Source organism: Morchella sextelata (genome assembly GCF_020137385.1).
Source record: "Morchella sextelata strain SCLS chromosome Unknown scls_20, whole genome shotgun sequence".
NCBI classification, from domain to species: Eukaryota; Fungi; Ascomycota; class Pezizomycetes; order Pezizales; family Morchellaceae; genus Morchella; species Morchella sextelata.
In genome coordinates this window covers 333835-359311 of record NW_025408635.1, presented here as the reverse complement: position 1 = coordinate 359311, position 25477 = coordinate 333835, and the positions used below count along the sequence as shown (strand labels likewise).

At 47.9% G+C, this 25477-nt stretch overlaps 5 protein-coding genes across 5 annotated transcripts; 3 read left to right on the top strand and 2 right to left on the bottom strand.

The window, feature by feature from the left end:
• Positions 1-1167: 1167 nt before the first annotated feature.
• Positions 1168-1822, bottom strand: H6S33_006314 (uncharacterized protein; the record flags this gene model as incomplete). Its single annotated transcript, XM_044838001.1, has 2 exons — positions 1168-1209; positions 1277-1822. 2 exons carry the CDS (start codon positions 1820-1822, stop codon positions 1168-1170), a joined length of 588 nt encoding a protein of 195 aa, XP_044689841.1.
• Positions 1823-2744: 922 nt separating this feature from the next.
• H6S33_006313 (uncharacterized protein) lies at positions 2745-6031 on the top strand (the record flags this gene model as incomplete). Its single annotated transcript, XM_044838000.1, has 4 exons — positions 2745-2793; positions 3001-4311; positions 5060-5639; positions 5737-6031. The coding sequence occupies 4 exons, from the start codon at positions 2745-2747 to the stop codon at positions 6029-6031; spliced, it is 2235 nt and encodes a 744-aa protein (XP_044689840.1).
• A 606-nt stretch (positions 6032-6637) lies between these two features.
• On the bottom strand, positions 6638-15805 carry H6S33_006312 (uncharacterized protein; the record flags this gene model as incomplete). The annotated part of the gene is made up of 4 exons (XM_044837999.1): positions 6638-6852; positions 6913-7126; positions 7183-12587; positions 12640-15805. The coding sequence occupies 4 exons, from the start codon at positions 15803-15805 to the stop codon at positions 6638-6640; spliced, it is 9000 nt and encodes a 2999-aa protein (XP_044689839.1).
• Positions 15806-20488: 4683 nt separating this feature from the next.
• On the top strand, positions 20489-22187 carry H6S33_006311 (uncharacterized protein; the record flags this gene model as incomplete). The annotated part of the gene is made up of 4 exons (XM_044837998.1): positions 20489-20668; positions 20731-21010; positions 21069-21288; positions 21341-22187. The coding sequence occupies 4 exons, from the start codon at positions 20489-20491 to the stop codon at positions 22185-22187; spliced, it is 1527 nt and encodes a 508-aa protein (XP_044689838.1).
• Positions 22188-22647: 460 nt separating this feature from the next.
• On the top strand, positions 22648-25179 carry H6S33_006310 (uncharacterized protein; the record flags this gene model as incomplete). Its single annotated transcript, XM_044837997.1, has 1 exon — positions 22648-25179. One exon carries the CDS (start codon positions 22648-22650, stop codon positions 25177-25179), a length of 2532 nt encoding a protein of 843 aa, XP_044689837.1.
• Positions 25180-25477: the final 298 nt, after the last annotated feature.

The window sequence follows — 25477 nt, the reverse complement described above, 5'->3', positions numbered from 1 at the left end:
CGGTATCACTCGAGCGAAGTGTAATCCCGATTTCGCTCATAGCATTTCTTATACACTCAATTGGCGATCTTTCGCGGGTCAGCCATGGTCATAAAAGACTGGTAAACACCCGGTGATAGCATGGGTTATTTGAGTCGAACTAGACCAATTAGACATATTTGTAGTCTTGATATATCCAGGGACTCCGGTTTTAATACTTAGTCGGAGCCTGCCTCGAGGAAATGTGGGTCGTATCAGGCCATGCAAAGCCATGCTTGGTTATTAAGGTTTTGACAGGTGCTCCTCTCTTCCGGCCTTATGGATGCGCCGCGTGTGAGTCTGCTGGCCAGAGTTCTCCTTTGTCTTTTTTTCTTTTTCTTTTATCTGGCATTTTGGGCTGTGCCCTATGCAACGGTTTTCTCCCAAAACGGGACGTACGTGTTGCAATGGCCCAGTTAGTGATGGTTTTTGACCAAGATTTCTTTCATTGGTCTCATAGCCTCTTTAGCTTTGGTAGACTCAGTTCTACCTCAAATAATATTCGTTATCGGGACGTCATTGGGTTTCTAGTTTGGTCAGTAACTTTCTAGAGCCATTTGCATGATAAAAGTGGTGGGTGTGTGAGGCGGAGGTGAAGATTTATAAAAGGTTGATGTAGAGGCATATGGTAGATGATAAATTGATGGGTGGCGGGGTGGGGAATGGATGGTGTTTTAGGAGTTGGTGGTGGTGTGGGTGACGACGAGGAAGGTGAAGGTGAGATGGTGGTCGAGGAGTTGTTAGTGTGGGGTGACCGCTCTATTTGTAGAAAGCCCTAACAGGTGGTCATTGACTCTCGGGCAGGAACCGCGTATTTAAAGTTTATGCTAAACGCTCAACTCCACCCCCAGTGAGACACCAAAACAACCACTGTGGGAATCGGGTTAGAGCCATTGTCTCTTTACACGCTGTGCCTTGAGGTGCACATCTAGACTGGTGGGTACATAGGCGGTCTCGATACTTCTTCTCTTGCGAATGATTGCCTGAGATTGCTAGTAGGTCCCCTCGCGGGTATCTTTCAAGTGATAAGCTACATTCCGCAATCATGCCAAAGGTTTCGTAAGTCACGATGGAGAAGTATACACTGTTGTGATTTCTTCCCTCTCTTCATATATGACCATAGCTTTTTAGTTACATGTACATGATGACTTATACCACGCCCTCATCGCCGTATTGGCCCACGCCCACGCCCTATTAGTCCGCCTCTCAACCTATTACTACCCCGGAACAAAGGATTTCGACCTCTTTCAGTACCCACGTTGCTCTTCGGAGAAGGACGGCGCGAGCCCACCACCTCCTTACTATCCAAAAGCGCAAAAATCGGCTCAGACAGCACCACCCACTTCACAACTCCCAGTACCCTCATGACCGCCACGTTCTTCATCCCACACGCCCTCTTCAGCGTCCTAATCCCCTGCAAAGTCTCCGAGCTCACGACCCCCACCGGCGTTTTCGGCGACCACCAGCGCGCCTCACCCCCCTTGTAACGTATGATCTGGTGCCAGTATCTGAGCCCATTCTTCGTAGCAATAAACGTCTCGGGAAGGTCGGGGTCAGTCTCGGTGGAGATTGTGAGGGCGAGGGAGTAGGCGGGGCCGATGCCGGGGGCGGCGCAGATGATGTTGACGATGTCTTCCATGTACAGCCATCTTGTGATCAGGAGGAGAATCTCGTTGGGGAGGGTTTCGATGAGTGGGGTGGGGGGCGTGTGCACGTAGTAGAGTTGGTGTATGTTCTGGGGGGAGACGAAACTGAATACTAGGTCGTACCAGGGCCAGGACTTTGGGATCAATGTGGAATACATTACGATCGAAGGCCGCTGGTTACGACAGAAAATATATCATAGCCATGATAGTGGCAGCCTACTATATAATGCGTATTAACAGGAGCTTCTAAGTGTTTCTGTCTTAACCAGGTATGTTCCATCATTTTTGAAGTATCTGAATGTATTTTCGGAGTTTGATGCACGTAGATCACCGAAAGCGACCGAATACTCTTAGGTAAAACCCTATTGAGGAACTAACTAGAAATCCTTGGAATGCAATAACGTTTGGAGATAAAGCTAATTTTGCGTTGATGGAATAGATTAGTAAGTGTGTGTACCAGACGGAACTAGCAGGGGTTTGTATCATAATAAATCACTCGGTCGATTCCAAGGTTAGGGTTTGTATTTTCTCCAATTAATAACTACATACTGGTAAACAGGGTATTCAACGTAATCTCGTTCCCAGAACTTTACCATGTCACTCCTTCTTCGTTGAGTAGACATACCACGGCCTGTGTACCAGACTCTATCCGGGGGCTCGCCCAAATAACCTTGGGGTAGGCTGTGCACCATGATTGAAGGGTCATCTTTTCTCGGCGCTCGACAAACTATATATATTACATGTAGTACGGAAACAACCACATTTCTACAACGCCCAACAGAACACATCTCTATGCATCTATTTCAACCACGTACACCAACCAAAAAAACCATATATATCTTCTCCAGGAATAAATAAAGCGCACTTCATCTCTTTCCCCAACCTCGATACCTTCACAAAACCAGACTCATGCCACCCAGGCAACACCACCGGCCCCGCGGATTCTCTGCCCCGGGGAATGATCCTGCGCCAATACGGGGACAATTTCACAACAACTTTACCTATAGATACTTTGGTAGTAGGCAGGACTCATCAAGGAGGAGGAGGCGTACAGCGGTAGCGACAGCGACAGGTGCAAATATGGCGACGGTGGCTTCAGTTCCAGCGGCCCCAGGTGTAGCTGATCCAGGTATAGCTGCTCCAGGTGTAGCTACTTCAGTTGTAGCTACTCTGGGTGTAGCTACTTTAGTTGTAGCTACTCTGCGTGGAGCTACTCCTCGTGTCGTCACGCCACGTATATACGTAGCCACTCCACGTGTAACTACTCCACGTGTAGCTACTCCGCGTGTAGCTACTCCGCGTGTAGCTACTCCGCGTGTAACTACTCCACCTACAGTCGCTCCACAGCCAGTGAGCTCCGAGACAGCTATTCCTGCTGTAGTTACTCAGGAAACAGCTGCTCTGGAAGAAGAGACTTTGAAAGCAACTACTTCAGGAACGGAGTCTTCGAGTTCAGGGGCTGAGACTGAAGGAACAGAGGCCACCGACGGAACAGAGGTCACCGAAGTAGAGCTTCCAACTCTAGAGGCAGATACCACCAAAGTAGAGCTTCCTACTCCAGACACAGAGACCACCGACGTAGAGCTTCCTAGTTCAGAAACAGAGACCATCAAAGTAGAACTTCCTATTCTAGAAGCAAAGACCCCTAAGACGGAGACTCCAAAGGTAGAAACAATAGAAGTAACGCCAGCTACGAAACCTATACCTGTTGAGAGGCCCACGGATGGTATAGGGAACTTCGAAACAGATGACTCCACGGTTACAGATCGTGAGGATCCGGAATTCTGGGCGTTATATGACTGGGACGATATTGAAGAGGAGCTTGCACAGATTTCTGGAACATGTCGGGCTCAGATTGATGCGAACAAGGCTAGATTTCAACCACATTTGCCGGTGAAAAAGGAGCCCCAGGGGACAAAACTGGTTATACACAAGGAGCCTGTCGAATTTAAACCGTCATCCAAGGTACAAATGGGACTAGGAGTGACGTACAACAAACCTCGCGGTCCTCCGAAGCATACCCAACATGGTCCCTCACAGCCTTTCCGGCCCCCACGGCATCTACAGAATCCACGCCCTCCGTATCATCAGCCCCCGCATCCTCAGCTTTCTCCGTATACTCAGTATCATCAGCCCCCGCCTCCTCAGTACCCTCCGTATCCTCAGTATCCTCAGTATCCTCAGGTCCCCAATCCTCAGCATACTCAGCAGATCCCATATCCTCCACAGGCTCCACACAGGTGGGGAGATCCACGTCAGGCCCAGTTAGCTATGATAAATAGACAGCATATTGGACCCCGTGTAGCTTCCCAGGCACAGATACCATCATCAGTACCGCCACCACCACCACCTCCGACATTCTTTATCCCACAGCAAGCGAATATACAATTGCCAATACTACCTGAAGTTGGCAAGAATAACACCCGACAGGAAAATCTCCCCCCAATAATACATCCTCCCATGTATAATCCGCCCCAGATGACCCAGTATGTCGAATTGCCTAGTAACAGTGTTGTGACCATGTTTGACTTTTGGCTCGGCGATCCCTTTGATCCCCCTCTGATCTCCGGGGCATGGGAAAGACTAACCATCGCGGCGCCTGGAGAAATGAGACTCTCTACTCTTTTCGAAGATTACTATGCGAAGAGTGGGTTTAATATCACAAACCAAAAACGAACCGTACAAGATCTGAACTTCTATCGGATAAATATCAAGCCTAATGGGCAAATACGTATGGGGGAAGTATACAATTACAATGCTGTATCACATTGCGGAGACATATTGCATGACACGGCATGGTTTACTTGGCAGAGAGTTATACTGGTGGGGGGTGATAGGATGCGTGCTTTTCAAAGCACATATGGCAATCTTTTGATGCCTGAAGATCAGCCTCCTTCAAGCCCCAGGGCTAGCTAGCTAGGCCTCGGTGTATATTTTGGGGAACGTAGTGTTTAGGGGAGTTTGGGTGGTTTTTGTAAAATGCGACGGTTTATAAACTTCCCAGAGCCAGAAGAAAATTCTTAGCTTCCCTAGAAGTTCATTATAAACAATATTAGATGTAAAAAAAACTCTTTCTGTTCGTTTTTTGTGGCTTTTCGTGACATAGTAGAAAATACCTGTTAAGCGATCATTGACACCACGACCCACAAATGCTGCAAATTGATGCTTACCTTCCGCATGCATGCTGCCATCATCATGAGGAGAGGTCGAGTTAAGCTTCTTCTCCCTGGATGGACCCTGCACAGTCCAGAAATTGCCGGGTAACCAGCCAGCAAGGCCCTTCCAGAAAAATCCCATATCCCAGGCCTCGGAAAGCTTCACTCGGGTCCAACATCACCAGTACGTCACACATGTCCGCCCCCAAAACCCAGTCCTCAAAAACTAACATCCCACAGTGTCCCGGCGCCGCAACAGAATCACCCCCAGCGCCGATGGCTGGTCCAACATCGTAGGCAAAGGGCGTGCCCCCCTCCGGAAGCCCTCGGAGCTCACAAAACCCCACAACACCCTCTCCGACTCCACCACCCCCGAATACACCACCTGGCACCCCACCGCCGTCAAAAACCTTGCTACAGCCACCACCGACCTAAACTCCTCCCCCCTCCTCCAAACTCTCACAGCAGCCCTCACAAGCACCTCCACACCACCCATCACCTCCGTCGTCGTCCTCGGCCTCGGAAGCCTCCACGGACCCACCTACACCAGTAGCTTACTGCAGCTCTCTCTTGCGCTAGCACTGTCAAAGCTCCTGGATGCAAAGCTCTACCTCCAGGACCCCGCGTTCAGTACCGCCGATACACGCTTCCTAACAGAGGAGCTCGGCGCAACGGTCCTCGTGGATCCTGAGGCACAGGCAAGAATTGGCGCGGAGGTGATGCTGTTTGCGCCGCATTTGGAGTATGAGGTGTTGCAGAGCGCGTTGCGCGCAAGACCGGGGGTGGTGCTGGCGAATGATGTGGCGGCGTTTATGGATTTGTGAGTTTTACCCTTGTCGGTGGGGGAGGCTGGTGGGGTAGGGGTTTTGGGGGGGGGGGGGGGGGGGGGAGGGGAGAGGGTGCTGATGAGATGATAGGAAGATTAATGCGGCGGCAGCGTATCCGGAGTTTGTGGACTGCCTGCGGGAGTGTGATGCGGTGGTTTTGACGGGCGTGGATGGGAGTGAGGATATTGGTGGTGGGAGGGCGTTTAATCATACGGCGCTGTATGTCCGCCGTGAGAAGCCGCTGGTGGAGGAGACAGTGAAGGAAGAGCAGGTAGCAGAAGGCACCATTAAAAAGAAGAATAGGAGGAATAGGAAAAAGAAGGTGAGTGGGGTGGAAGTAAATGTAGAGGATGTCGCCAAGGGTATGAATAGTATCGCTCTTTAGATAAGGTGTGGGCGCGGGCTTGAGTGATTGTCGGTGATTATATCATTTGTGTTTTAGGCTGTTGGGTATCCCTCTACGCACACCCAAAGCCGGCCAGGTTGAGTTTTACTCGCCAACTACAGCGAGATATGTCTAAACATCAGTTGCGAGGTGGAGATCATATTCAAAGAGGTTAATCCGTAAAGGGGCATTGATATCAAAGATCAAAGTTCAAAGCTTGGAACCGAGATTAGGCGAGCGATATGCTTAATTACTGGAGCAACAACCTTTATCTCAGAGATTTAACTATACAAATAAAACTCCTAGAACAGGTCGTAAAAGAAACAATCCACAAAAGAAAGCCCGTAATGAGCGACGATGCCCTGGTATCCGCAGCAATCCATATACATAAACTCATAGCTACTAACCCAGCCCTGAAAAAGAAAAAAAAAAGATTACAATAAGCTAGTGAAACAAATGCACAAAAGAAAACATCCCAGCGCCGTTGAAAAGCCAACCATCCCGTTCCGTAAAACCTGCCGTTCCGTAGATCCCATGCTAACAAAAAGATAACAAGAAAAATACATTTGTATATATTTTTGGTGAGAAAAAAATAGATTAATTTCCCTATAGATGTTCCTCGCCCATGGAAACCGCCCTTTCCATTGGGATACTATCGACCCTGAGCCGCTCTCTCTCTTCCTCTCCTTCAGTGTTGCGGCGCTTCCTTTCAGCTGTGCCGGGGGCGCCGTTCGTGGGCCTTAGCTTCCGACGGAGACTCTTGATGCGGAGGTTGGATGCAAATGGAGAGTTTTCCGGGAGCTGGGTGTTTGATTGTTGATCTATTTGGAAATGATTGTCAGTCTGCTGTCAAGTATGACTAATTGTGGGAGGACTCTTACGAAGAAGATAATTGTCACGACGGAACTGTCCAACGAATACGTGGGGGTTAGACGAAGAGGGGGGATACATGTTGTTTAAGTAACTGTCGGGCTCGTGGCCTGTTTCGAAATCGTGATAGTGGGATTCCTCACTGAGTTCGGAGGCAGCCGATGCGAAGTCTTCGTCGGAGACTGAGGAGCATGCATATGAGTTGGGGTTTTCCCATAACGCCGCCTAATAATCCAATCAGCCATCCCGCTTTTATCAAGCTACAAAGGAGGATTTCTTACTTTTTCTTCATCAGTGGACGGTTTGCTCCAAAGCGAGTGTGAAGCTCCCCACGTAGGAAGCTCTTGCTCCTTCTGGTCTGACCTAGAGACCCCCTTTCCCTTTCCCTCCGCCATCCCAATAGGCCTCCACATATTCTCCCCAGCCGCAGAAGAGACGCTAACCTTTGTGCTATGAATTCTCATGACCTCTGGCTCAAACGCATCCGCGTTACTTGTTGTCAGCGGGGACTCGGTCTCGTCGCTCATGTCGCTGATTGTTGAAGCACGGCTCACGCCCGGAGAAATAAACTCAGATTCCAGAGAGGAGGAACGAGAGGAGCGTGTAATCCACATGATACCCTGTTCATTCTTCCCATCTACACAGGGTCTCCAGAGACTGCCATCCACCTGAGGTACGGGGGTTGGTTCGGCGGTTTTGACCTTCTTCTGTGGGGCAGTGGAAGAGGAAGTGATTTTGCTGATATCAACTATAGCGGGCTTTGAAGTCAAGATGCTGCGACGCTGCCACAGTTCTGTCTTGTCTCGTCGTGTTGCAAGCGCAAGCTTGATTTCGGCCAGGGTTGGCGTACGACCTTGAGCATCCCAGACGCCGCTACCACCGGTGGGGGTGGCTGGACGAGACCAGAGACTGACTTTTTGTGGTGTTGCCGACGAGGTAGGCATCCAGAGATCTCCGGTGGCAGGTGGGAGTGTAAGAGACTTTTCATCGATAACCTTTGGAACGAAAGGAGCACGTTCTGGTTTTGCAGATGTTGTTCGAGAAGCGGACTCTTTTGACCATAGGGAAGTTGTACTTGTCTTGCGGTATGTCGCAACTGTTGGGATGGTGCGTTTCCAGAGACCCTTCTTAGGTTCATTGGATGGCGCCTTCCACAGGGTACCACTGACAGTTTTGAGGGGCTCCTCGATGAGACGTTTTGGCACTGCAGTCCGAACCGGAGTTGCAGTAGTTGTGCGTGCTGCTGAGTGGGATTCCCAGAGAAGACTTGCTCTACGGGGTCGGCGGGTTGGTGGGGCAGGGGCTTTCCAAAGTCCCTTCTCGGGAGTGCGCTTAGGCGGCTGCCAGAGCGAACCTGTTGCCGGGAGGAGGATGATACTCCTTGTATCCTTCTTTTTCGGAACAGGCAAACGTTGAGGCACGGCACTGGTGGTCCTAGAGGCTGTTCTTGCTGTCCATAGAGGTACAGATGGAGTGACTGTGGTTACCGCTACCGTTTTGATGGGACGCTTCCAGAGACCAATCGGTTTAGCTGCCGACTTTTGTTCCCACAGCGAGCCAGAAACTTGAGCAAGTGGAGCATCAGAGGGAATGAAGGGGACCTTTGTTCGCTCCGCAACTGCAGTTGTCTTTGACCCAGACCCTTGACCCCAGAGAAGTGTTGCGGTTGGCTTTGCGGGTTTTACGGACTGTGTAACAGGTTTCGGTGCTGTCCAAAGCACTGGTGCCTGTCGCACGGGAGACTTTGGCTTCCAAAGATCACCAGTGGCTTTGGGTAGGGTTAGGTCATCCGAGATGCGAACAATGGCGAGCGGTGATCGTTGAGGAACTTTTGCAGTGGTCCTTGAAGCCCTCTCCTTTGACCATAATGGCCTCTTCGTTCCCATTGCTTTCCTCTCCAAGGATATCTGAGCCAAAGTTTTCGTCTTTGCATTTGCGTCCCATAAACCTGTTGCTTTGGGGATTGGTTTCCACAACTGAGGGCGTTCTGGGAGTGCGACCTTTTTCTTCCACATGCCCTCTGAGAAGACAGGAAGAGTTGCCGTAGAGTGATCCTTCTTTGAGCGGAAGGATTCAAGGGGTAGGTCAGCGAAAATTGGAGTTTCTGTGTTGTCCTTCTTCCAAAGTGTCTTAGTAGGGACATTCTTGACAATGATTGGGGCAGCGTCTGTTGCTCCCCAAAGACCAATCTTCGGCACTTCAGCAATCATCTCCAACGGTTCGCTGGTTAGTGCCATTTTCCACAATCCTTCAGGCGGGGCAGAGAACGCTTTGGGAGTAAACTCTCTGCGAGATCGAGAAGACTCAAGCGAAAGGTCGGCGAAAATAGGCGTGGTGGTGACATTGTCCTTTCCCCACAAATGCCTAGTAGCGACAGTAGGAACCGCTTTGGTGGTGATAGTCATATAAGTACTGCTGCTATTAACATTATTATCGGCTGACCATAGTCTCTGTGGGATTTCTGCTTTGCGCCATAGCTTCGGTTTTTCTGGAATAGTATTGCGTGATTTCACCCAAAGTGATCCCTCCATGGGATTTGTGATAGAATTGTGGTTCCTGGTGGTTGTAGAGGTAGACCTGCGAATGGACTCAACTGACAGGTTTTGGAAGATTGATTGTCGTTCTGGTTTTGTCCCGGAAAAACTCCAAAGATTCGATTTTTTCTCCGGCAAGGTAGCTTGGTTGGTTACGGTTAGGGTGCTGTACTTATCAATGTTGTTGGGTTGCCAAAGACCCTTCTTCGTCCCTGTACCCTCGTTTTTCGTTTGACGCCATAGTCCACGCGGACGGGATTCACTCGTTTTATCAGCCGTCCACATTGGGCCACCTACAGGCGCCAAGAAAAGCGGGGGAGGAATATTCGATGCTGCTCGCTTATTCGATCGCGATGGAACTACAGGGATTATCATTACTGATGTCGGAAATATCGGTGCTAGGGGTTTGTCACTTTTGTTCTTTTGCCAGAGGGCGCAAGTCCTCGGAGTAACAAATGTCCTTTCCCGAGGAACCGTGTCTGCAGTGAGCGGCCTCTCTTTTGCCGGCTTTGTCATTACGGCTGGATGCCATAGCCCGTCATGATGGACATGATTGACACCATCCTCTTCTGTTTCGGCAGAGATGAAGGTCCTTAGTTGATCGGATTTCACGGCGACGAACGATCCAGTGGTGTCTGTTGTCAATGTTTGCTGCTTCACCGCAACTCGATCCTTGCCAATGACATTGTGCCTATGCCATAAAGGAACTTTTTTCTCCAGCTTGGCATTCGTTCTGGCCGAGTTCCACAGACCATCCTGAGGAGCTTGCTTCATCCCGGTGCGAGGTGTTGATCCTCCGGGTAAAAGCGACGGAATCCCTGCGACCCAGAGATTGCCTTGCAGAGGTGTCAGCATCAAATTGGCAGCTCCAGCCGACTTCCTTCGTTGAACTGCGACTACGATGGTTTCCCGGCAGATTGTGAATTCTATCCTGGGTGCTTTGAGGGGGGATGCCGTCCAAAGTACGGCAACAGGCGTCATTAGATTTGCAGGAGATGGAGAAGAAACAGGAGATGGATTAGCCCATAAACCGGGCGATACTGAAGCGACATCGTCTTTCTCCTGCAGCTCAGCAGTCTTGATTTTGGGCAATTCGCCGATATATTCAATCTCTTTTGTCCAAAGCCGGCCAGCAGATTTTGGTCGGATATGTACCGCTCGACTCCACAGCGCGCGCGATTCTAATATGGCCGTTATTGCTTTTCTCTCATATCTTTTCCTTCCCTCGATAGTTGCTAATTTCAATGTGAGATTTCTTCTTAGGCCAGTTTGCATATTACTATCGGCGCTCCAAAGCTGCCGCTTTCCAGAATTGTATGCGCCCTGGGGCCACAGACCACTTTGACCATTTGCTTGTTTCCAGAGTGATTGCTTGATATTGAAATTGCTCCAAAGCTCATGAGATTCCAAAGTTGCTAGATTGATGGGGCTGCGTTGTTTGACCTGGCGAATCAACACGATTTCTGGGAGCCTTAATTCAGTGTCAGAAGGCCATAACCCAACAGATTTGCTCTTAACCACCTGCCCATTGGGCCACAATCCTGTTTTCTTAGGTGGTGGAACCCATAATTCCGCTTTTATTGCTGATTCTGCGCTCCAGAGTCGCGACGATTCTATTTGCAAGCCGGTGATGATTATACGAGCGTTGTGGAGACTCTGGTTCGCTGTGCTCGCAAGTGGGCGTGCAGACGGCCACAGAGCCCTCGTTTGCGCATGTTGAAGCTTTCCGTGCGGCCAGAGCCCAGACTCAGTTGCTGGCGCAGACCAGAGACGTGGAAGTAATACTGGTGCTGAGCTCCAAAGCCCTCCAGAGAGTGACACTATTGTGCTTTTGGTTGGGTTACGAGCCTTCGTTGTAGGCGAAACGCGTGGGAGGGGGAGGGGGGAGGGAAGGGGTGGAAGGGGGTGAGCTAATGGCCAAAGATAGCTAGGAGTAGCTACATACGGAACTTCTTCGGGTGCAGTCCAAAGTAGACTTGTGAGCGTTTCCATATTCTGCTCGACGATAGTTGGCTTGACTGCAACAGTTACTGCTTTCCACATTCCCTTTGCCTCAACAGGCTCAAATTGGACGTCACTATAGGACCACAATTGCTCCGACTCAAGTTTCTCAAGTTCAGCTGCCATAACCCGTGAACGTTTCGAGGCAATTCTTGCAGGAATATAATTTAGTGTCAATGCGGAAGGCCAAAGGAAAGAAACAACTTTCTCACGCCCTCCATGAGGCCAGAGCCCGGTCGATCTTTCTGGGAGTGACCACAGCCCGAGCGCTTCTTTAGCAAAGGTCCATAGTTGGTTGGATTCGAGGATTGGGAGTTCAGCTGAGGCAACGCGAGCTCGGATAGCTAGCAAAGATGACGGTAACATAGGAAGTTCAGGCGCATTGGGCCATAAGTGTCCAGAAGCAACGGGCACAATATTCTGTCTCTTAATCCAAAGCATAGGCTCATGTTTCTGGGATCCTACAGCATTTACTCTAGAGTCAGCGGGCTCCCAAAGTGCAGTAACTTTGTTTCCGCCATTCTTGCAAGCCGCAGTAGCCACCCAGAGCGAAGATGACTGGAGGCGAGTGAGGCGAGTGATCGCGAGTGATCGAGATCTGGTTGTAATAACCTCATTTTTCTTGGCGGGCGGGGCAGAAGGCCAGAGATAACTGCGAACTGCTGTTCTTTCTCCGTAGGGCCAGAGATACCTAGTGCTAGCGGAGCTTATTGACCAAAGTGATGGCATCATCGGCTGTTCAACATATCCCCATAGTCTGTTCGAAGTAAGGCTTGGCAAGAATGTTTGTTGAGGAGCCTTTCTACGGAGCGAAGGGATGTCTTTGATGAACAATTGGGTATTCTGGACTTCTTGTGCATGTGTTTGATTCCACAGTAACGATGGTTGAGTAATGGCTGGAGGACTGGATTGATGTAACCACAGGTGGTTGCGGGTCGTATTCTCGGGCTCTTTGTGCTTCATAATATCTGTCCTTGGAGGAAGAGGCGGAAGAGGCGGAAGCGTCTTGTTTGCATATCTCACAATAACAGAGTCTATAGCTGTGTCTACATCCCTCAAATATCTTGGAGCAGCGGGACTGTCAACTGAATGAGACTTTGTATGACCCCCCCAAAGTTTCTTAAGTTTTCCGAATAAACCAGTTGTCTCGACTACACACTTGATTAGATGAGGGTATTAATAGAGGTTAAGATGAGTTAGTACCTGTCACCACTTCCTCCACAAATGTAACTCTTTTAAGCTTGAGTGAGCGACTTCTACCATGCCCGAATGAAGCGGCGATGATGCTTTTCGGCTTTTGTTCCCTCGGGCTTCTCCACAAACCTGTATTGGGTTGGATTTGAGGGCCGTGGGCCTTTACCCAGAGGCTTGTGGTAGCTTTTGCAATGGGTGTACTTGAGATACGGCGTTTTGGGCGAAGATCTAATGCAGCAGGGAGTGCTAGGGGGGTCCTTGGCAGCAATACAGGGTATGACCATAGCTGGCTACTCACGGGAGGGGAGCTTCCTTGGATGGGACGGGTGTTCCAAAGAAATGAAATTGAAGGTGACCTTGCACTTCGAGGGGATGACTCCGAAGTAACGGAGTATATAAAGTTGGGATGAGAAATTATGCTGGTAGAGCGTGTACTCGGGCAATACACCGTAGGTTCAAGAAGTTGAATCTCACTGTCGTCCTCGAATGTCTCTTGATATTCTGCATAGTGCTCGAGTCCCTCGTTTTCTTCTATGATAAAGTTTAAAGTATCATTTCCATAGTACGATTCCGTGTGGACCTCGCTGTGATTTGTACCATATGGCGACTCATCCCTGGAAGCATATGCCTCGGTATCTGAGTCTGAAACTATTGAGATTGGTGTATTTTGACTTTCGAGGATAGAAGTCGGTCTGGCTAGAACCTCACTAGGGTTCATCAACGGTGCTTGAACAAGATAACTCATCTGAGCATGCCACGCACTCGGTTGAGCATCTGAGCAAACAGACTCTGTGTCAACAGTACTCAACCGTTTATTAATCAAAATACCCTCATTAACCTTTCCCAGGGATGAGCGGCACTCTGAAATGTCTCGGGATAACCGGGAGGCTCTCTGCTCTGGAGTTTCCTCGATTGATCCCATTGAGCTTCTTTCCAGTGTCTTATGCATTCCCATCCATTCATTTTCCTGCTGTCCCATTTCCATCTCCAGCCGAGCTAACAGAGAGTTTCTACCGTCAGATACGTAACTCACACGAGAGTCACCCTTCTTGTTTACTGGAAGCCTATTCATAAGATCTTCAAGAGGAGCAAGATGTTGAGTTCCAGCGAAAATTGTTAGCCGTGCCTCCATCGACTGCTGTTGAGAGATACGTTTCTGCTGTACCAAGAAACCTATCGGAGATGGTGGTGGCTTCCTCTTGGTTCCGTATTTCCGCCTGCTCTCTGAGAAGGTAGGTATACTGTCTCCAAGGTGAAAATGGATGGGGATGGGAGTGGCGTTTGTTAAAGCTTCGGTGTTTTCTTGAACCTTAGCATCAAGCTTTCGTTCAGCGGCCGTGATCTTGTCATAGCTTGTTCCTTCCTCCATATCCGAGATCAAGATCCCATCATCGAGGTAGCAACCTTCTTCGCTATCAGTGAAGAAATCCTCATATGACTCGTCTTCTGTGGAATAGCCCTCTCCTCCGTTCACGATCATTTCATCCGCTTCACTTTGAGTCTGTTCATCAGATACAGATTCCACATTAGCCGCTTCCGGGTCTTGGTCACCTCCATCCTCAGAGCCAGAGTCGATTTCGATGTCTGTGAACGCATCGTCCTCTATTTGAAAGAGGGGGGACACTGTCAAGGCGATCAGACTCTTGCGCTTATGATTACCGTCCGAGATAGCTGCAGCTATTCTAGGGGTTATGTCGTCTGACATGTCGTATGCAATTGAGGGGAGAGGTTCAATGATACTTTCAGCATATCTAGGCTTATCACTAGCAGCAGATACGCTTTCAGCCCACGCTTTCGCGGTCTCATAAGTAGTAAAACTAGCTCTTTGATCATTGGTAGCCGGGCTCATCAAGCGCTTCTCTGACTTTTCGGGAATTGCTGGTTGGGGGCTGGGAATTGACTGAGTGATTCCAACTTTACCGGCAGCTGTGATCTCTTGGATTATTTCTGGAGATAAAATCTTCGGAATGGTGACAGTAATGGGTGGCGGGGCGCCTTTCCTGGCAGTAGCTCTAGGAGGAGGGATAGGAAACACAATTTCTCTTGCCCGCTTCTTTTCTGTACCCACCCCTTGCAATTGGGCTGGAACTTCGGGTAGTGGCTTTGAATCAACTTGTGGAAGTTCCGATTCCCTCCGCATGTTTGACTGCTTTTTGTTGTATTGCATTTGTGCCGCCAGGTCAGAGTCCCTATTCGGAGGGAAAAGTCCCCTCTCCGCAATATTCTTCACGCTCCTAGGTCTGTCCATAACCGGCGACGCATCCATGTATGGCGGTGAGGAGGCCACAGAATCATTCGATTCCTTAGCCGGTGAGAGACCTGGAAGACGCTTGGTAATAGATGAAGGACTCCTCCTGACTGCTCCTGTTTTAGATTCCGAGTATCTGGAGGTTGTTGAAGCAATATCCGTCTTCCCCATTATTGACTTTACCAACGCTGGGTCATCATACACAATTTCATTGAGAAACATGACCCTCGAATCATCATCCAATAAATCGATCTTTGGAATTCTTGGGGGTGCAGCCAGAGTGTAAGGCGCATGGGAAATTGCCGTATATCGCGTCGTATCATCATCCTCAGTCCCAAGGCTACCCACACTATATCTCGTTCCCCAGTCCGATCCCCCTTCTGCTGCTACGAATTCAGACTGTCGTAGACTAGATGAGCTTGCTGGCCCATTTCCCTCTCTTTTGACAGCAGATACCCTAAGCGCAGCGGCTCCTGACGGAAGCTGCGGTAGCAAGGGCTTTCTCTTGACGCTTGTTGAACGATCAGTATTTAGACAGTCTGCCACCGATTTTGACGTGGTGACTGTCCCAGCATCGGAGTTTTTTCGTTCCTGCTCTCTCTCAAACACGGCATCGATACGTTGTCGTTCCGCCTCTGCTGCTGTCTTCAGACTTACTGTCCTCATCTTTCCAAAAGAATTACTTGTTGGAACCCCAGAGATTCGTTCTACAGCGTCAATTGAACTGTTTGTCACTCTTGAACCCATTGGATTTGATACACTATGTTTTGCACCATGAGATGGCGCAATACTAGGTCTTCTGTTTTCTGGCATAGCCTTTGTAGGTTTAGGTCTTGTAATGCTCTCCGCGTTATTGGTTTCTAGTGACCATGGAATGGCAGTACCAGGGTGAACTATCGGCGCACCGATGATAGACCGGAACATCATACTTGTTCGCGCATCATTAAAGTTTTTATCGATATCCACTCCGTGAGACGGGAATCGATTGATTTTGTTGGACTCAATATCTCCAGGGTTGGAGTTGGGTGAGGTAATAGACTGCCCTGCTCTTGAAATGCTGGGCGGCGAAGAGCCGAATCGACCGAGTTTCCGATTATATGATTCGTTAGATCTAGAGATAGGGACAGAGAATACAATAGAAGGGAAGCACCCAAGGACACCTAGTATATGATAAGTTTGAGGTTCATTTTATTCTCTTTATCCATACGTCTAGAATATAGGTTATATTCTTACCAAGAGCTAAGGAGAGAGTTATAATATAGGGGATCATCCTAACGAAAATGCTCTCTCCCACATTCATCAAATATGGAAAACTTCCCTAATATTGTTGAACTCAATTAGCCCGGCTTCTTTTTAAAATAGCACCTTCCCAACAACCCTGCACTTACAACTGTCCACCCAATAAAACTCAATACGATCAAGAATAGCCCATAGCCCTGACTCTTCCCGTCCACCTTCCCACCCCTCCCTTGATCTGCGAAAAGTGACCAAATCGCAACAATTCTAAAAAGTAAAAAACCCCAACATAGCCCATCAAAGGTCACATTGACAATTCCTGTTGCCAAGTGCATCGGCTGTGGAAAGCAGACAGGCATAAATGTCCATCCCGTAAAACCAACAATTATTCCACCCAATAGTACCCGTAGCCCAAGGACCACTACCCAGCATATTTTTTCAGTTGTGTTGTCCGTCTCGTCACACACCTTCCAAATAATAAGTGCAAGTACGGATACCCGAGCGGCTTGATCAAAAAAGAGTGTAAATCGGACTATAACGCTGCAGGATGCATCTTCCAGAAGTAGCAGAGTAGCAAACTGAAACACAGAGTATATTGAAACGCATAAAAGGAATGAAAGAAGGACCAGCCTTCGGCGGTGGAGAAACAATGTCTTTATATGGCCATTGATGGCTGTAAAGAAGGCGGCTTGGGAGGCATGTAAGAGAAACCCTCTATGAATATTCTTCGTCAGCATATTTAAGTACCAGAATTATTGTGGATATATATCAAATGGATCAGTTACAGTCCAAAAGTAGTTGATAATACGCCCGCAGCCTCCATGATGCTTATTTGTTGTTATCGTGTTTTCTCCGATAAGTTACTGGACTTCAGTCACTCGTAGTCAGCTTAAGGTATATTAAATGAGTGATCCCTCCTTATTGACAATATTCACAATTATTAAAAACCTTCTTCTCGGAAGAATGTAGTGTGAATTAATCGAACCAGTCGTAATTATTGGTCGTACGTGTTGACTCTAGCAACGACGTCAAGAAAAAAAAAATCAGAAAAAAGAACGGAAGTCGAAAGGAAGAATGAAAAGAAGAAAGAACGAGATAAGAATGGGGCACTAATAACTATTGCACTTACTGTCCTTACTGGCAATCAACCTAGAGTGGTAAGCTCATGAATAACAATAAGCGCCCAGGGCTTTTTTTCTACCCCGAGTAAGCAAAAATCATTGGCCAACTTGACGAAAGCGGTAACAGGTAACAAACTCAACTGCAAGGCGGTCCCTTGATCCAACTGATGTACTCAGTCCACTTAACTACGGCGCGTTGGGCCCGTATTGTGTAGTGTCTATTTGCAGTGGAGCCTTCTGCCAAAGAGAAGAGAAAAACAAAAACAGTTGATTAATATAAAAAAAAAAAGTGTAGCTACTTACCAAATTAAAGACCTGAAGTTACAAATTAAAACGTAGAATGTATGAATGCAGCAGAGAACTAGCCTGCGCAAGGTAAAAATGGAAATCGCAGTATGGCTTGCCTGTCACCGTTGGAACGCGTGAACGGGGAAAGAAAGAGAGAGAAGGGAACGACGTGCGGCATGGGCCACCTACCATTTGAACTCATCTTTGGGGTCTATTGGAGATGTATCGGAATGACAGACGGAAACGTCAAAGTATAACTATACGACATCGGTATACCTTGCAAAACGAGAAAGAGGAGAACTTAGTACGTAGGAGTAGATCAGGAGTGATGCTGTATATGCGAGACAGTGTCTATGGAGTCGATGCAAAGAATGAAGTTCGCAAACCCAATGTAAGATGTGTAACCGCTATTCCTCAACGTCAGGAGGTAAAGGATGGGATTGTTTTCCCGGCCGCTAAGATACCAGAACACCTTGAAAAATATGTAAGACACGTAGTCCATGCGTGAAACCAAATCCTCACAGTCGCAACGAAGATAGAAATGTAGACTCTGCACTGTAGTTAGTGCCTCGATTTTTGAAGATTCATCGCGCAGTTACCTCGAGCCGAGGAAGTCCTGGTGACTGGAAGCGCCGATGCTGGATTCAGCCCAGTTGGACATCGGGTAATGTGCATGTGCCTATACGCGATGTTTCACCTGGTGTCCGAACCCCGTTTCAACAACCCAGACAGAAACCGATGGCGCAAAGAAGAAACCGCACCGTTATCCGAAGATCCCGCAGCTATCCACTTTTTGGCCTGATAAGCATTACTATTAAGCTTAAATACTGCCCAGGGGATCTTCTTGATTTTATACACGCAACGTAGATAATGAGAGATCCCATTCTCGTTAGCTGTTTTGCCAAGACATTTCTTTCAGTGCAAATGACCTCAAACAGTCAGGATACATGTAGGTTTGTGCACGGCAGCTTCCAAGAGACTTGAGAGATCTAACGACCATGCGAATTTCCTTGGGTTAAGTACACATAAAATTTACATCTTGACTTTAACCTCCAAGGGCCCTCTCCGGTTTGATAGCTACATGTACATAATGTAGTGGCCTACTTTGGTGCTTTGGTCTTGATTACTCCGGTGTTGATCAGTTAGTCATTTGGCATCTAAACGACTTTCCAAAAACATTGATGATAGATCTATCTATACCCCCAGCGATATGGCTACTGTACACGTTTATCTATTGTTAAATATAATCCGCCTGGGAGCGTGTTGGGTAGAAAAGGAGCGAAGTGAAGGTGTCAATCTTGAATAAACTTTAAACTCTAGGCCGAGGTTCCTCGCTCATATTTACTTATAGTGGATGGATAAGTCGGAGGTGATGTGGATGAGGTTGAGGTTGAGAATGTCCCGACAAATCAAAGGGCCAGCCAGCTACATGTAAGGAATGGAAAGACGGAATCACATTTTCTCACTATTTCATTGTTAGCGAGCTGGCGAGTGATGAGTCATGACTACATGACGTAAGGCCCAGCTAGCACTGGGGACCACCGTGAATCCTCATCCGATTCCCCACATATTATTTTCTTCTTTTCTATTCCCTCCCCCTACTGATATTTTGCGCTCTTGAGGTATAAATCCATTACCTCATTGGTTGCTGTCAGTACGGCTGAGAGGTGAAGCTTTATAGGTCTAAAGTTTTAAAACACATAATCCTATTTGATGATCATCTCGATCTTACCAGTCGATTGCAGAATTTGATGACCGAGCTGTTTAAGCATCACCGATCCAACCATCCCATCATCGAACCCAATGTACCGTACATATACTACATACATGTAGCGCATGAATTCGTTACCTAGCTCCATAATAGGTGACTTTGTGTTTTATGTTGTACATACACACATGCCGTGCCACTAATTAAAAACATTCCATGTACATATATGTTGCTATCCATGTCGTCCAAAACCCAGGATTCAGCTTTTAAGCGTGTCCGGAATTCTAGCTACCCAAACTTCTCCATAGATCCAGAAAAGCCTCCAGTTAAGTAGGTACAGTACATGTACTCCTTGATAAGCCCACATTAAACAGCCAATCCATGATATAGAATCTAGATGCGGGCACTAGGTAATTAATATACACCCGTCAACAGGATCGTACGGGTGGCTATTGGGCAATAGTATGACTGCGCATCGCTCCTTTTTCGTAGATGTACCTACATACTTAGATGTAGTGATCGAGTGGGGGTTTCACACGGGACTTGTTTTCTAACATTTGGAAGATTTAGCCAGATCGGGTTCCAGTCAAGTGCTTCGAGATGCGCTTGATGCAAGATTCCGCTACTATCACAACATTGATTACAAGGGCTCACTGGGCTCCTACTACGCGACCTTTGCGAGTGAGATCAGTAGTTTGGATTAATACTTCAGCAATCTATATAATAGGCAGACTTGATCCCTCCTGAAAATCTCTTTGTACCGCATGAACCCCCAAACCAGGGCGTAGAGTACGCTCCGTATGTGTTGCTGTAGCCCTTCTCTTGGCACCAATCAAGGACTCGTGACAGCTGGGTTCCGTCCTAGCTCTTCCCTTATCGGACGATTCCACCGATATCTGCAGGGCCCATCAACACCTTGTTGGCTACACATCAAAAATGTCGCGCGCCGCAGGGGCAGAAAGGACCTGGAGGGCGCAAAATGACTGGCAATCCCCGCAATCTACAGCCCCATAAATGTACTCTACTCTACTCTAGGTAGCACCCTCGGATGTGTAGATAGCTAGACCGCATCACACACTGCTATCTGCTCTGTTTTCGTACCTATACAAGTGGTTGTGCATAGAAAGTGATCCTGGGTAACTTGAGAGGTTGATAAGCAGTGATCTCCCCTCTTCCCTCCTGTTCGTCCACAACAACTCTTCCTCTCCTACCACTTCGAATTTTGCTCATTCCCCATATCCTCGCCATAGAAACAAAATGGGCAACTCAAGTTCCAAGTCGCGTTCTGCCACCTACCCTAACCCCGAAAAACCCAAGTTACATTCAAGGCTTAGCGACCTCACACTAAACGATCAAGAGATTGATGCAGAGCCTTCGCTTTCAGTGCGGATAGAAAGTGTGGTCAAGTGGGAGGAGCGACTCCTTTCAGACCCCAAGGTGGGCATCCCTTAATACCTCCTGTGATAAAACCATTGCTCATGCCGTTCACGCTTCTCTAGAATCGGCTTGCTCTCGCCGCTCTCAGTACACATGCAGCCACATCGATTCTCCAGAACCCATCCGTTCTGTTAAGCGATACACACATATTCAGTGATAAGATTGAGCTAGAGGGGACACCAGTCACAAATCAACGTTCGTCCGGCAGATGCTGGTTGTTTGCTTCGACCAATGTCTTTCGTATTGGATTGATCAAGAAGTATAAACTCTCAAGCTTTGAGCTTTCACAGAGCTACCTATTTTTCTGGGACAAACTCGAGAAGGCAAACTTCTTCCTCGAGCGTGAGTTTAATTCCTCCAGGGCCCCCTAACTTTATTACTAACTAAAAGGTTTGTGTAGAGGTTATCGATACTCTTGATGAACCGCTTGATGGTAGACTCATGCAGTACCTGTTGACGAGTCCTGTTGGCGACGGTGGCCAATGGGACATGGTGGTCAACTTAGTCGAGAAATACGGCTTGGTCCCTCAAGCTTTGTATCCCGATTCTTTCAACGCCAAAGCATCGGCCCGTATCAACTGGCTCATAACTGCAAAGCTGCGTGAGGCAACATTGGTTCTGTAAGTGTAAATACTTTGCCCCCTGTGCGGTGCAAGACTAATGTTTGCACAGCCGTGATATCGCCGGCTCCTCGACCGCTGGCACTAAAAAGTCTGACGAGCTCCAAGCCTATAAAGCTAAGATTGTCCAACAAGTCTACGGAATCCTTGTGCTCGCACTTGGCGCCCCACCGAAGCCAGAAGATACGTTTACATGGACCTACTATGAAAAGGACGGGAAGTGCAATACCCTTACGACCACTCCAATCGCTTTCTATAAAGACAACATGGGTACCTGCTCTATGGGAGCTTCTGGAATGTTGGATACCGTCAGTGGGGTTCTCAGCAGCAGTGACAAAGGTATCGGCGAGCGTTTCTCCCTTGTCAACGACCCCAGAAATCCTTACAATAGACTCATGACCGTTGAGCGCCTTGGAAACATTGTTGGCGCTCGAGGTGTGACATATGTCAATGTTGATATGGACGTCATGAAGGCCGCCTGTATTGCCATGATCAAGTCCCAGCGCCCTGTCTTTTTTGGCTGTGATGTCGGAAAATTCGCAGACACCCAAAAAGGCATTTTGGATACAAATCTTTTCGATTACGAGCTTGGATTCAACGTCACGCTGGGTATGAACAAAGCCCAACGCCTCCTCACCCACGAGTCTTCTATGACCCATGCCATGGCCCTCACTGGTGTGCATATCGTCGACGGCAAGCCCGTGAAATGGCGTATCGAAAACTCTTGGGGTGCAGACTCTGGCGAGAAGGGCTACTTGGTAATGAGCGATGATTGGATGACTGAGTATTGCTACCAAGCGGTGGTGGACCCTGCATTTGTTAGTAAGGAGATTCTAGACGTACTCAAACAGGATCCAATTGTATTGCCGATCTGGGATCCAATGGGAAGTCTTGCTTAGGGCGAGGTATATAGTGGGTTTGCGAGGATGGGGATGGAGTTCATTCTGTCACTGTGTTTTTACTCTTAATGGTGTACGTTGGAAGCGGGATATCGGTTTTCTTTTTCTTTTTGTTGCTTTAATGCCATCCTGTTCTTGTTTCTCCGAAAACGGTGAGATCTTCATGTAAACGAGTTAATGATTGATTTCAACTGGCGTACATCCGTGTCTAGGTGATAATGTTGCATTTCTAGAACAGTTTTTCGAAATAATGTGCAGCTTAAGATTCTGTGTTACCGCGACACTGTGTCATGCTGTGAGTGAGTGATCTTTCATGATTCTGATGAGAGCACATGCCACTCTAGATAGGTGTCGACTGGAGTCCTTCCACATCTTCTTTGTATACGTCACCTATTCTACATTCCTCTCCTCATAAGTAAACATCCAGGAAAAAAATTGGGAGTGCTCCTATCATCTCAAAATGCTAAAACGCCGCAACACCGTCTCATCACCTAACCCCGCTACTGCGACCATCCACCGTAATGGCCGAATCCATCGGTCAAAGACCGTTTCTCATGCAGCCACAGTGTTGACAAAATCGGAAATGATGGCACCTGAAGAAAGGAACCAGCAGGCTGTTGCTGCCGCAAAACGTGCGTATGGCGATGACATACAGCGTCGTCGATCCCAGATTGTCAGGTTCGAGACTCCCGTTAGTAGTAGCGAAAACCTTGAAGATACTAAGTATCCTCAAGCTACTACAAATTCGAATTCAAAGAGAAAGACTATCAGGCTCGTTAATGAGGGCGAAAACGGCGATACTTCTCCTGATTATGATCTTCCCGAACCTTGTGATACGGGAAACACCAAAGGAGAGGGAAGATCTGGTTTGTATGAAAACATAGAACAACGATTCACACCCCGTGGTCGCCGTTCAATGAATTTCACAACTTCGGATACCGACGATTATCCAGGCAGTTACCAGTCATCGAATCCATCCTCATACAAAAGACTCCAGAAAACACGAAGCATGTTTAGTGTTGGTCAAATGTTCTCAAAAGATTCGTCACAGGATGAGTATTCATCTTCCGTTGTATATTCATCTGAGCGCTCCCCCGATAGCAAGTCCAGCAAGAATAGGAGAAAATCAACATCTTTCTTACGAGGAGGGACAGACTTCATGCCTGAATCAGTAAGGAGGCAATTAGGGGAGGAGAAATATACACAAAAGGAACGTAAATCCTTTTATCTGTCTGCGTCTAAGAGACATGGGACGTTTCCAGAAACGGTACGCGGAAAAAAGAAGGACCCAGAGCAATCGGTGTCTCTTTCGGTACGGAAGGCAGTTGGTGAAAAAGCGAGGAAAATGTCAGCCTCTTTTTTCGGGACTATGCGGAGAGCATTGGGGAAAAAGGTCAAGCTTGAACCAGCATTCCCCGAGCAACATGTCACATCGACCCGGCAACACTTTCGAGATTATGTCAGTCCTTCAGAGCTGCACGAGGATATTATGGATATCCCTGAGCCGAATAATCTTACGATCCGTCCAGCTGTTATCTCAAGGGCACCGACATTCAGACATGTTCCGTCATGTGAAATGTTGCGTTCCGTCGCCGGGTCTTTGGGGGAAGCAACCCCGCCAATAAAAATACAGCCACCGCATAGAATTCCATCTACGACTACAGATGGTAAGTCCACATGGAATGCCACATTAGGGGCTTCATTGAAGAAGAAGCGGCTCTCTATAATAGACGAAAACATGCCAAATAAGATCAAGGATAATATTTATTCTCCACCTTCAGTTGGAGAACAGCAGGTGCAAAAGAGCTACGAAGCAAAGAGAGTTTATTCTGCATTGATGAGACGTCTGGATCGGGGCTCGCCGAGTGCAAGAAGGGAGGAAGCCGAGTATGTTCATGGCCCTGGGTACAACGGACCTGGGTACTACATGGCACCTGGGTTAGCTTTGAGGCCAGAAGAAGAAAATATGTTTGAGAGGCCCTACACAGCCGCATCTACTAATACTGTAGTAACTACTATTAGAAAGAATAGTGGGAAGTGGATGCGCGACTTGAATAGCGGGGGCGGGGTTCCACCACCTGTGCCTGCGCGGCCATTGTCTTATCAACAAGGAGAGGGCAGCAAGAGTAATACGAAAGAGTGGGTTGTTAGTACCCCTGTACATGAAGAATTACGACAGATGAGCGTGGATTCGCAGCTTGCAGGGCTGGCTAAGCAAGTTTCAGGTTTGGCTATCAAGTCTGAGAAAGATTCTGGGCCGCCAGTGGATATCCCTATTACCCCTCAGAATACAGCAAGGAGAAGGCTGCGTGTAACCAGGTCCGCATCGACGTTTTTTCCGTACTCGAGCTCAGTTGATGAACTCGTGAGGGAGTCGACTCCAAGCCCTTACCGCAAGGCGACGGGGATTATGGATACCGATAGCAGATCAAGTGCCTACACAGACATTACTGTCACGCCTAAATTTTCGAATGAGAATACACCACCGCCCCAGATGGCAGCGCTAACACAGGGGCAGAGTGAATACACCTACCGTGGAGTGACCATCGCTCCTCTTGCGCCAAAAATGAAGATCAGGAGCGGTCTCAAGATCAAAGATTATAACCCTAATTGGAATCACAGAAGCATTCTCGCCGGGAACGAGAACTACAACACCCCGAGGAACACTCCCAGAAACACAGTTAGTAGCATCGGTATGAACGAGAACTACACCAGCAGCAAACTTAACAACGAAAATGAGAATAGAAAAAGGAAATCCAAAGCTCTTCTCAGGTCCGGTAGCCAGGGGCATGGAATACCACCTGTGGTCTATAGGCCCCGTAGTGTACTATCTCAAATGTCTACGGTGGACATTGAGAATGCGGTCAATACGCAATTCGGGCCCGTCGTTGGTGGGGAGGGAATGGGTTGGAAGGGGAAATCGAAGGAAACGATTGCGGAGGAGAGGGTCTTTATGGAAAGGCGGATGGAAAGCCACTCGGCTTTTATTTGAGTGATGGGCTTGTGCATTTTTGAAAAGTCAAATTTGCGAAACGGTTATTCTGATGTTTTTATTATTATTAACTTATAGTATGCTTTGTGGTTTATCCGAGTCTCACATTGAGATTGTTGAAGTGTTCGATGGGCACTACATACTTGTAGTTAGACTTTTCATAAAATGAAATAGCAATATTGTGATCACAGATTATCACTCGGTTTTTGAGGTCATCATCGTGGAAGCTGCAAAAGGGGGAAAAGAGAACTGTAATTCGGCTACCAGAGAATAACAGTCATTCCTAGACCTCTTATCC